This window comes from Miscanthus floridulus, chromosome 8 (genome assembly GCF_019320115.1).
Source record: "Miscanthus floridulus cultivar M001 chromosome 8, ASM1932011v1, whole genome shotgun sequence".
Lineage (NCBI taxonomy): Eukaryota > Viridiplantae > Streptophyta > Magnoliopsida > Poales > Poaceae > Miscanthus > Miscanthus floridulus.
In genome coordinates this window covers 215,919,380-215,932,091 of record NC_089587.1, presented here as the reverse complement: position 1 = coordinate 215,932,091, position 12,712 = coordinate 215,919,380, and the positions used below count along the sequence as shown (strand labels likewise).

At 54.3% G+C, this 12,712-nt stretch overlaps 1 protein-coding gene across 1 annotated transcript; it reads right to left on the bottom strand.

Annotated features, from left to right (window-relative positions):
- Positions 1 to 7,944: 7,944 nt before the first annotated feature.
- Positions 7,945 to 9,073, bottom strand: LOC136474938 (protein EXORDIUM-like). The gene has a single exon (XM_066472505.1). It carries the CDS (start codon positions 8,974 to 8,976, stop codon positions 8,020 to 8,022), a length of 957 nt encoding a protein of 318 aa, XP_066328602.1. The 5' UTR covers positions 8,977 to 9,073; the 3' UTR covers positions 7,945 to 8,019.
- Between the last annotated feature and the right edge of the window lie 3,639 nt (positions 9,074 to 12,712).

Here is a 12,712-nt window from a genome sequence, read left to right as displayed (position 1 = left end):
CTGCTGGGGTCCATCACCGGACGAAGGAGTCCGCCGTTGACGAGCGACTGAAGCATCTCCACGGTGACGTCAGATGGATCCCAAGGGTCTACCTCGATGACGACAATGTTGCCGGCCATAAGTGCGGTGGAGGGTTCGAATGCGGCGATGAGTTTCTCTCTCTCTCTCTCTCTCCCGGGCTCGCCCTTCTCTCTTCTTCTTCCCGATGCCCGCTGCTCTAGGGACGGCTCGATGGGGGCAGAGCTAACACAGGCAAGGTAAGGCGGGGAGGGGCGAGGCTCGTTGCGTATTTATGCAGGGCAAAGGCAAAATGGACGGGCGATGAAATCGGGGAAGTTTCCCTCGAATCCGGCGTGGTTAACCTCGATCCGATCTTACCACCCACGTGCCCACCTTTTCCTCATTAATTGCGGGAACAGTTATGTCCCATCCGCTGACACCACGTCGTGCCCGACCGCTGCGGCAGCTGGCGTCGTTCCGTCTCCCCAGAAAACCACCTCAAAAGGAGCGCCAGCCGTTGCCGAGCCGATGGGGAAGATATTCCCCCCCCCCGCCCTATTCCTTTCAGATGAAGGAACCGGGCGCTAAGCCTATTACGGTCTAGGGGTTCGAAGGCTGGGCCTCTAGGGGTTTCGACAGCCGCCCCAGGGCAGCAGAGTTAGGGACGACCACGGGCGAGCCCGCACGGGGCCGAGGCCCAAGCAAGCGAAATGCTTGGGATGCCCTAAATCGTGTCCGAGACCGGCAGGAAGGTCTCCGAATGGGATCCCACCGTAGGGAGGCACCGAGCCACCGGGGCCCAGCAAACGGCCTCGGCACCCACTAGAGAAACCCTCTGGTACTCTTGGAGTGCGTCTCTAGACCACTAGTCGTCCCCTAGCGAACAAGGCACGGGCCTCCACTCGGACTTACCCGATAACAGCTCACCGAAAGTGCCATCGCTCATGCCCATCGAGGGTAGCCTGGCACATTCCACCCCTCCTTCTGAGCGAAAAGGAAGCGTGAGGGTCGTACAAAAAGCCAGGGAACCCCTGACGGACCTCTTGCTCCGTGCAGAGGCTAAGGGGCTCTTCCTACAACCATACCGAGACCTAGCGACCCTGGCTCGCACTCGAGGGGGCTCGGCAAAACAACCCCTCCTTCCGAGTGAAAAGGAAGCGCGAGGGTCGTACAAAAAGCCAGGGGAGCTCCTGATGGCCCTCTCGCTCCATGCAGAGGCTAGGGAGCCCTTCCTACAGATATGCCGAGACCCCGTGACCTAGGCTCGCACCCAAGGGGGCCTCGGCAAACAAACCCTCACGCGCAAGGGGCGTACAAAAAGCCAGGGGAATTCCCGACGGCCCTCTCGCTCCGTGCAGAGGCTAGGGGCTCTTCCTGCAACCTTGTCGAGACCCAGCGGCCCAGGCTCGCACCCGAATGGGCTCGGCAAACAACCCCTCCGTCCGAACGAAAAGGATATGTGAGGGTCGAACAAAAAAGCCAGGGGACCCTAGACCGCCCTCTCGCTCAGGGCAGAGGCTCGGGGGCTCCTCCTGCACCCAAGACAAAGACAAACGACCTAAGCCCGCGCTAGAAGTTTCATTACAAACACGATAAAGGGCACCGAGCCCGTTACGATCTAGGGGTTCGAAGGCTAGGCCCCCTGAGGTTTTGATAGCCGCCCTAGGGTAACAGAGTCAGGGACGACTATGGGCGAGCCCACGTATGGCCAAGGCTCGAGCAAACAATCACTCGGGGCATCCTAAGTCGTGTTTGAGACCGGCAGGGAGGTCTCCGAATGGGATCCCACCGTAGGGAGGCACCGAGCCATCGGGGCCCAGCGAACGGCCTCGGCACCCACTAGAGAAACCCTCCGGTACTCTTGGAGCGCGACTCTAGACCACTAGCCGTCCCCTAGCGAATGGGGCGCGGACCTCCACTCGAACTTACCCAATAACAGCTCACCGGAAGTGCCACCGCTTGTGCCCACCGAGGGTAGCCTGGCACATTCCACCCCTCCTTCCGAGCGAAAAGGAAGCATAATGGTCGCACAAAAAGTCAGGGACACCCCTGATCGCCCTCTTGCTTCGTGTAGAGGCTCGGGGGCTCTCCCTGCAACCTTGCCGAAACCCCACGACCCGAACTCGCACTTGTGGGCTCGGCAAATACGATAAAAACTCCTCACTCAAACGCGAAAAAGCCCCTGGAGGAGTAAATCCACTCCTCCAGGGCCTCGGGGGCTACACCCAGCGGGTGCGCTTGCACGCACCCACCAAAACCTCAAGAAACAAAACACAATCCCTACAGGAGCGGCTGCAAGCCAAGTCTCGACAAACCCTCAGGAGGAGCGCTCGCACTCCCCCTAAGGCTCGGGGGCTACTGTCGGGTACCATAAAACGGGGTACCCTGAGCGTACACCAAAAGAGTCACGTAAATCCCATCAACAACAAAACCAGAAGGTAAGCCATGGGTTCATCACCGGCCCCGTCCGAGCCCATCGGCTCTCCGCCTCGCCTTAGGCCTCGCACGGGAGGTCTCGACGCCCTAACGAAATCTCCGCCTCGTGCGAGGCCTCTTGCGAAAGGCCTCGGCAAGGAGCCCAATCTCCGTCTCGCCCGAGGCCCCGTGCGTACAGCCTCGAACAAGATAGCTATTCTCCGTATCGCTCGAGGCTGGCTTGTCAATAATCCGTTGCTCCCGCTTCGACCAGCCTTCCCGATAGCATGTCACGTCCTATTAATGCGTCAACCACTCCCGCAATCTCAGTCGGACGATGGCTCGACACCACGGAGTGGCCGACAGGACAAGAAGTCGCATCAACGCCATACCGGCTAAGACAAGGTGCGGCGGGGATTACCGGCCACTGTGTTCTGGCGCTGTGACCACGATCAGGGCCAGCGCTACGCTGTGCCCCGTAAGACACGCCCCGAAGACAACGCGGCATGGGAAGTCTGGCCCGGGCCGTCATCGCCTCCGAACCAGCGTACCAGATCGACCGCTCCCTCCGAGCCTCGGCACTCTACGTCAGAGCCTCGGCCATCTCGAGATTCACGTCTGCCGAGACCCCCACCACGGTTTGGCCTCGGCACCAACCGAGCCTCGGCCTCGCACGCAGTCAATCCACAGCGACCCGCACACTGACCGCCGCGCCTGCTTCGAGGCAGCCCTGGAGCTCCCATGACGCACAGGATCGGATGTGACCAGCACGTCGCCCCAGCGCTTCAAGGACGGACCACTCCGACGACCCCGCCGCCACAGGAACAGGCTACAGAGCTCGGACACGCCGCCTCCGTTCGCACGATGTCGTATAGTTAGCACACGTACTACCCTTGTCCTCCCTTCAACTATAAAAGGAAAGGACTTGGGCCATTTCTAGGAGGAGGACACACACAAAAACAACACCCTGTAACACGCACACGGCCCGGCCGCCTGAGAGCAACGTCTCAAGCAGCCCGCATCACTCCACACCGAGACCTGGGACTAGCTCCCTCTCTCACCCAGCTTGTAACCCCTACTACAAGCACTTCGGTGCAAGGAATACAAGATCGATCTCTCAGACTGGATGTAGGGCATCAATTGCCTGAACCAGTATAAGCCTTGTGTCTCTATGCATCACCATCCGGGATCGGGAACACGCAGTACAAATTTACTGGTTGGTTGAGGACCCTCCGGTCCAAAACACCGACACTCGCCCTATTCGTTTGGCTTATAAGCCGTACTTTTTCAGCCAATGAACAGTATTTTTCTCTCGTAATAAATTAGCCAACCGTACTTTCAGCCATGGCTTATCAGCCAAACGATCAGGGCATCTGCTTCCGACGTCGATTTCGCTAGTCCCTTCTCGCCTCAGGTGGCCACTACGGTGCCGGAGGAGAGGGGCCACGGAATCGATGACAGTTGTACATACCCTCTCCTATTAGTGTTTGTTTAGTTAGGTTAGGGTTTGTGTTCTCCGCATCGGTGGTGTTGTTGATGCGGTTTCCAGCTCCGTACCTGTCATCCGCGGAGATGGCGTCGGTTTCAGCTTGGTCGCCATCGATGGTGACCTTCGGTGTCGTTGCTGTTGGTTTGTTTACCAACTCGCAGAGAAATCGGGTTGGTGTCTAGTCCCCACCTTCTTTGGTGGTTTTGTTCCCCTTCGGGTTGTGTCGTTCTCCAGTGAGTCGAGGCGGCTGGTGGCCTTTGAGGCGCCAGATCCCTTGTCTCCCGGCGATGTGATGGCCGGTGGCCATCTTCTTCAGCCAGGGTCTTCGTATACAACATGTCAATGTTTTTGGCTGATAGGATCTTGCAAGGACTGAGCTATAATTTTTGTTTTCTTCATGTGTGTCTTTGTAAGATGTGGAATGTAAACTTTAAGAGGTATATATATATATATATATAGCTAGGGGAGAAGAACAAGCCCGCCACGCCCTCGGTCGAGCAGTGGTGGGGCACCATCGACCAGCTGTACCTGTCCAGCGCCGCCGCGTCGGGGACGCGCGTGCTCCTCGACGCTCGGGCGGAGGCGTCCGACGAGGCGTACTCGCTGGGGAAGTCGCTCACGCTAGCCCAGATCGAGCAGCTCGCTGCGCGCGCCGGCGCCATGAAGGGCGGCATCGCACTGGTGTTCACCGACCAGGACGTGGCCGTGGAGGGCTTCTGCAGCAGCCTGCACCCCCCGCACGCCACCGTGTGTCGCTCACCGTGCGCGCTGCGCTGTCCAGTTGCTTCCGGGCACGGGTCCAGAGACAGTGCGAGTCAGATTACCGCGCACGCGCACTCTATCCCCGCGCACCGGATGAGGATTTGACCCCGCGGGCTCCCGATGAGCAACAGCTGTCCGGCGCATGTGGCCGCGGAAGGTTCCCTAGAGCAGCGCGGCGGGTCAGCACTGGGCGCGCGCGTTCCGGCGGCGGCAGGCACGATCGCGCGTGCCGCTGAGTTTTTTACTTTTGTGTTGTCCGAGACCGAGATGTGGACATGCTTCGGGGAATGAGGGTCGCATGGCGCGGGCGCGGGGAGGTGCACGGTTACGCCGGCCAAACCGCAGCTCGATGCTGTATTAGCCTTAGCCATTGCAGAGCATGAGAGTAGTAGCCAGTGGTAATTGGTAAAGAGAGTAAAATGGCGTGCGATGCTGTATTATCGCGTTTTGTTTGTCTATGCTGGATATTGTAAGCTGGTGTTCCCAGCAAACTCTTTGCTTTCAATATAAGCAGGGCTGCGGTCTTAGGTCTAAAAAAAATTGTTTAGATCGTCGAACGCCTGAGTCCACCAAGTAAACGGTGACCGACGCATGGGCGCCGAGCAAAGACTCCATCCATTAACAAATGATGAGGTGGCCATACGTGATAGTACATGCATGCATGTTGCTCTTACAGCTGGCTCATGGCGTGCGATCTAGTAGTACTCGACTGACCAGGTCGCCGGTGCCGCAAAATGGAGATCATGCCAGAGAGACCTTTACGTAACACGTGGCCACAGTGCGTGCGCACACGCGTGCTCTCATTGTAAACTATGCAAGGTTTTGCACCTTCACGTGACCTATATCACCTATCGAATCGATCTCCCATGCTCGGAGTGGACCGTGCCCCTTGTCCTGGCCGCACGCGCAGCGGTTTGGTGCTGGGGCTTCGAGGGACAGGCCACACTGGTAGTGACCGCCTGGCCGGTGGCCGCGCGCCCGCGCTCCCTCCACGTCCAGAACCCATCCCCGCGCGTCCGGCTTAGAATTTGCTCAAGTGCAGCTGTACAATTTGTTCAGTCGGCAAGCGATCACCTACGTGCATTTCACCTCCGACGAAGCCGCCGCCCGCCGGACGCGTGACGGGACTCGTAAATAACCTGAGGCGTGACGTGTTTTAACCTTTAAGCAAGGTGAAATCTTTTGCCCATGTCAAGTTACGGCGAGGCGTGCCTGCGTCCCAAGGACGGGCAGTGGCACAGCCTGTCCGCCGTGCGATTCGAGGCGCCTCGTGCGCGTCCGCCGAGAAGACGCGTCGGAATTTGTTTGACGACCGGAGCGCCGGCCAACTGCGACAAGCACGCATCACTCGCTAGTGGGATGCATTATATTGCGTGCGGAGAACACAAGGAGGAGGTGTGGGGAGCGGAGTGGAGTGCGGCGGAGTCTCGTGCCGGCGCACCTGGCAACCGCAGCTAGCGCTCGTGCGGTCTCGGCCCCGTCCCGCGATGTCGTCGCGCGGCGGCCGGCCTGGGGCGGCAAGGGAACCACGGGTCCACGACTCTGCCTTGCTGCCGCGCCCTGGTGTCATTTTCAGATGATCACGCTACTTGGAGGCTACTCTGCCCACAAGCCCTGGTTGCATTCTTGATACATCATGCAAGCCTTGCAGGTCCTCCATTCTTGAATCTTGATCCGGTACTCTGTCATCTTCAGCACAGGACCGGGCCTAGTTTTTGGGCTGCGCGCGCATATAGAAGCGGAAATAGTAACAATGTTATTTGGACGAATGTGGATCATCTCTTTCATTCTTTCATGCCAATGGCCTAGATAAAAAAATAGGTTCATGTGACCAATATTATGATCAAATCACATAGAAACCACAAATGTTACTAGGCGACTGTTGCGGTGGAGCGCGATGGCGCGACCCCGCTCCCCCCCCTCTCTCTCTCTCTCTCTCTCTTGGGCTCGGCCACCGGCGGGGAGGCAGCGGGTGCGGGTGGCCTTGGCCTTGGGAGCCTTGGGGGTGGACTTGGGCGGCGCCGTGGCAGGAGCCGGGGTGGCGGAGCGTGTGCCATGGTACAGCTGCGGCGGTGGTGGTAGTGGTGTGCGGCGTGTGCTCTGCTGCCTCGGGTGTCTGTGCTTTGGTGGTGGGCGGGGCACGGGAAGGAGGAGCGCCAGGAGGAAGAAGGGGTCGTGCGATCCCCAATAGCACAACTGATCGCGCGGTAACCCCCTACATAGAAAACATATCAAAAACATATATACTTTTGATACCCCGCGTGTAATTCCTTTGTTTTGGACATTAACAGAAACTCTGCCATACCATATAAGAAGAAAGCAAGTCAAAGTCTTACATAGGTAGATCACATGAGAACCTAGGAACACAAACACATACAAAAATAGAAAAAAAACATTAGCAAACATGTGGGCGTCCGACAGACTCGCTTCATAACCCTCAACTCCTCCTTGATTAAGCCCAGCATGTGTAATTCGTCCTTGATTCTACGGTGCACATACGTACGAAGTTCACAACAGAGCAATTTCTTCGCAACAAGCTAGTCATAAGCCGAAAGAAATGTGGTCACATTAACAACAGTGTGGCAAAGTGGCATGGGTAACAGGCCTAAAATTAGCACGTCACTGACGATCGTTCCACACCTAGTTGGCATGATGATATTGCCGACTAGGTGTTGCTTAATAAGATAGTAGTGGCTCGGTGGCTCCAACTGACGAGAGCAACATTGTGATGGGTCCATGATGCTTTAGGGTAGACAAGGTGTCTTCAAATCCTCAATAGAATGTACAACGTGATAAAAAAAATATAGAATGGTGTCAAGGAACTAAACAATTTGTGAGAGATTTTAACAATAGTTTAGGAATGGAGCTGAAACGGAAGCCTGCCTACCTTGAGTAGTAGGAAAAACAAGAAGATGGTGAGAGACAATAATAATAGGTTTAAGTCACAAAAATTCATTTAGATATTTTTTTGGAGTTTATGCTGATCGATGCAACGGAGGTGGCGAGGTGCACGGAGAGAACCAATAGAATGAAATAAAGAAATAAAACTATTCATAACAAACATTTTCAAGCAATAAAAATCTAGATGTTATAATGCTAAAAAACTAGCTAACCGTGCTATTTTCACAGACCATCTTGCTAGTTGCTATGGTTAAAACTTTTTTTAAAAAAAGTGGCTCTTGATTGAATTGGACCAACTTTAGTTGCCATGCCCCAACCAATATTATTATGAAGAACATTTGAATCTTTCAAATGAAAGAATTACACCTGATCTGAACTTGTATATATACACCCATAAGCCTTCTGAACAAACAAACAAGCTAAGACGATAATACACTGCATTGGTGTTTCCGCTAGACCAGCGTGCTGCAGGCAGACGTGGAAGGGTTGTACAGTGCAGGGAGGAGGTATTTTCTCCCTTGCGCGCCATTGGCGTTGTAGCTAGCACCGCTCGCTTGGTCAATCTTCAGGTTGCCGGCGTATCCTGGATACGAGCCGCTGCCGAATTGTCCCGGGCACGCCGTGGCGGCCTCCAGGGGCGCGTCGCTGGAGCCCTGGTAGTACGCGTCACGGAACGGGTTGGTCACCACGCCGGCGAACTGGCTCGCCAGGTTGACGATCATGCCGTCCACGCCAGCGTCGCCGTTGGGCGGAATGAGGGGCGGGCTCTGCGGGCCGTACACAGGCTGATGGAACGGCCACGCGCACTGGCCGGGGCACTGCGTGGCCGAGTTGCCGACCCAGACGTACGTGGTGCCGGACTTGGCGTCCGAGCCGTGCAGGCCGCACTGGCTCATGCAGAAGCCCTCCACGGTGACGTTCTGCGCAGTGAAGACCAGCGCGACGCCGCCCTTCTTGGGCTTGGCCCTCGCGGCGAGAGCGGAGATTTGCGCCAGGGTGAGGGACGTGCCCATGGAGCAGGCGTCGTCGGACACCTGGTTGTCGAGCATCACCCGGGTTTGCTTGGCCCCGCCGGCATTGGGTGTGGCTTGCGCCGCCTTGGACAAGTACTGCTGGTCAATGATGCTCCACCATTGCGACACGGACGGCGAGGCGGCCTGGGGCATCATGGTGAGGGAGAGCAGGAAGTCGTAGATGATCGTCTTCTGCACCTGCGTGAAACTGCCGTACCAGAGCACGGACACGAAGATGTCGGCGTGGAGCACGGCTCCGTTGTGGTAGGAGAGCATGTCCGCCGGATTGGGTTGATATAGCTCCATGCGCCTCCTTGCCCCCATGGATAGCTGGGCGGAGCTCACGAGCAGTACCAGTACTGCAAGCACCAGTGCCTTTGGACGAGTTGCAGCCATTGCAGCCTAGTGATGAGTGAGTGACTGAACTTTGGCTTGACGCCTGTATGTGGTGGACTAGTGGTGCTGATAGGAGATAGGTGTTCAAGTGTGACTGTTTTCTGTTGCTAATGAGTGAGGTGAGGTGAACCAGCTGAAGGGCAGAACCACACATTTATAGGGAGTTTGGCCCTTTGGTACACTGAAGTCTGAAGCACTCGTGTGTTCCCCGATGCTTCCCCGCCGTTTAACGGCGTGCAGATCTCGAGAGACAGCCAGCTACGGCTTGCAGCAAGGTCGTATCCTCTTGCAAGTATCGGTACAGGTCCTGATGAGCTGTTGGGGTGGGTCTAGAACATAAACAAAGTGCAGGTCAGCGGATTACCACGAGTCCACGACCAGAGGGGCGACAAAGCTTGTTTCGCCACACCGGCTGCGGATTCAGTAGACGAAACGCCTCGCATTTTTCAAGACGAAAGTTCCTTGTTTCCATAGTGTCAGAGGGAACACAACGAGCCATCCGGATCAAAAAAATTGCTGCGTCTGACGTGCACAGCCTGTGTCGCTAACTCGCTATTGCGACGGCGGGCTGAATAGCCCCGGAGAATCCGTTGGACGAATGGCACTTCGTGGTGCAGGCAGGCAGGCAGCTCGCGTGTAGCATCGTGGGTCAGGCTAGATGTGCACGGGCCGCGTCGGCAGATCGGCGTCCACCCAGGTGCGGACCGCCCCGCCCCGGAATGCGGCCTTCGCCGGAACCGGGACCGGGAGGGAGGCCGTATGTGGCGCACACGTTTGCGGATAGAAATGGCATCCGTGGGCGTGGCCGGTGGCTGCACCCCTCGTCCTTTGGGGGAGACTGCTCGGTCCGTGCCTCCATCTAGCTGTATTGCTGTCAGTTGACTGTTGACCCTTCTGTGTTATGGTCATGGATCTGGGAATTTCAGTCCAAAACATGCAGGTCTCCCCAGCCATTTTCGTCTACACATGTATTTACCTCGATCCATATGGATTTGAGTGGATTGAAGCGAAACTAGTTTTTTCAATCCACTCCAACGTATGTAAATTGACGTGGCTACACCTCCATCCAAACAAGCGCCACGGCGCTTTTTGAACCAAGGACGACGGATAGAAAAGATGCAGCGTAGTGTTGTACTACTGCTTGCCGATTTGCTTCAAAGAAAGTGTGTCGGGTTCATGCAGTCAAACAAAATTTATTTGCTTAAGCATACTTGTCAGTTTAAACCACCTACTAGAACTTTATCAAAAACGGATAAAATGTGAAGTTACAACCGAAAGATCAAGAAACAGAGAAAGTCAAGAAGAAAATAGCTAAAATTACACAAAGCCTTCTAGCCATAAATCTATAAGTGGATGGTAGGTTGCTTTTTCCTTAGGATAACTAGAGCAATGAAAACAGCTTTGCATCTCTCGACTGATTGGGCAAAGTTGTTGAAGACAATATCATTGTGCATAATCCAAATAGCCCAGCACATTGTTATGATTATTTCATGAAGAAAGGCAATCTGGTTTGATCCTTGATACTTTCCAAAATGATGAAGACATCAATTGTAGTAGGCAGAAAAATATTTAAGCTAAACTAACAAGCCATAGCAAAAGGGCAATGAAAAAGAATATGAAGAACGTCTTCTTCAACATTCAGAGTGCAAAAAACACAGTTGTAGTCTAGAAGGTGCATATTTCTTTGTTTGAGGAGGGATCTGGTGCACAAGCGATCCTTTAGGACAAGCCAAAAGAAGAACTTTCTCTTGTTCTGACAGTCTGATTTCCATAACCACTTGTATGCTCTGTGTATAAAACGGTGGCCAATAGATGTTTATAAGCTCTAGTGAACGAAAAAGATGATCCCCAGATATAGGACCAAACATCACGGACCGGCTGCGACTGTAAGTTCTGGAGAATGACAAATAATTCTTGGAAATGTGCGTAGGCTTCAGTAGAAAGTGGAAAATGGAATAATGTTTGGCGCAAAGGTGTAGAGCCTGCCACTTTGAGAGATACGTGATGATTCTTAGCGAAGGAGAAAAGCTGTGGAAATGCTTGGCTACAAACACGTCCTTCCCAAAGGTCATGCTGAACCATTGTTTGGATACCATGGCTATACCTTTAAATGGAACTTGTACTTTGAGAATATCTCGCCACTAAAAAATCCTCTAGGAACTCTTCCAGAAAACTTGTAGTTCGTGAGGCCGATCGAGAAATCGGTCATGATGCAGCGAGGAAGTGGCGCTGGATTCTTATCTCGAATCCATAGTGGATCTTTGTCATCCACATGCATGAGGACTTTGTCGTGGATGAACTCTCGGCTGAAATCAGCGAAGGCCTCGCGGGCGTAGAGGTTCATGTGGTGAGCTAGAGCGAATGGCTCGGCTTCCACGGCATCCTCGAGACCGGGGAACATGCGGAGGGAAGGTGGCTGCTTCTCCTGCATGACTGGCTCGGATTCCTGCAGGTGTAGTTTCCCAAGCTGATCGGCGATGAAGTCCCCGAAGGTGATCTCGGCGCCCGGTTCCATCTTCTCCACATTGTCATAGTTGAAGACTAGACCCATCTGAAACATGTGGGATCTGTGCACAAAAGCCCCTACTTGGTGCGCCATGTGTCGAAGGTTTTGACCCCAGTAATGAAGATCAGCGTATAACGCATACGAAAATTAAATGGGTAGCACACGAAACATGAATTTATACTGGTTTAGTTACGTGGCACCCTATCTCGTATGCGAATCGCCTTGCTAGGGCTGGGGATCTAATTTAGCTTGCATGAGTTGGCGAGAAATATGGGCCTTGTTTAGATTGCAAATTTTTGCAATCTGGACACTGTAGCACGTTTCGTTTGTATTTAACAAACTTTGTCTGATCATGGACTAACTAGGCTCAAAAGATTCGTCTCGTGATTTACAACCAAACTGTGTAATTAGTTATTTTTTTTACCTATATTTAATGCTCCATGCATGCGTCCATAAATTGATGTGATGGAGAGAGAGTGAAAAAACTTGGAATTTTGAGACAATCTAAACAAGGCCATGCTGAAAAACATAGGTCTCCATCAAAATGGTTGTATATCAAAATGCTTTGTCCAACGCAAATTTCTTACCTAGCTAGACTACACAGTAGCCAGCAAAAGACCCAAAGGCACCAACAAACCTTCCTCGTGACCTATAATCCTTCACGAGTTATTTCACAGCCCACGCCGAGTCCATCAACGTTCGGAGTTGTTGCATCCTTGGTGGTCTGTTTTGACTAGGATGGTATCGTTGTTGTATCATTTCTGGCTGAAATCCCCTGGTCCAATAAGTAACAAAGATCTTCAAAAGTGAGATATCAATGTTAGATTGATCTCCTGACCAATAAGCCCAACGGCCTATTGGGCCTTGGTCTCGCGCCCTGATCGGGGGCGCCCAACCCTACATGGTTGGTGGGCCCCCGTCGCACTGCGCTATATTAAAGAGGTGGGGGCCGGCGGCTCAAAGGACGAGGTTCGCCGTGAGCCGCAAACCCCACCGACAAACCCTATACCGATCTCGAGAGGGCGCGCAGCCAGCGACGGGAAGCTCCGCTGATCCTCGCCGTCGCCACTGCTACGTCCGACCGCACTGCATCGACGTCCGTGCAACCTCTACTCCACCCGTCGCTGCCCGTGTGCTGCCTCCATCACCGAACCCGCGATGGCTAGCACAACCGCAACATCATCTGGAGGCTCAGGTTCATCACCAGCCCTCTCTCCCCTATCTCCCTCT

Coding starts and splice junctions, on each gene's coding strand:
- LOC136474938 (XM_066472505.1), bottom strand. CDS start 8,976: ATGGCTGCAACTCGTCCAAAGGCACTGGTGCTTGCAGTACTGGTACTG.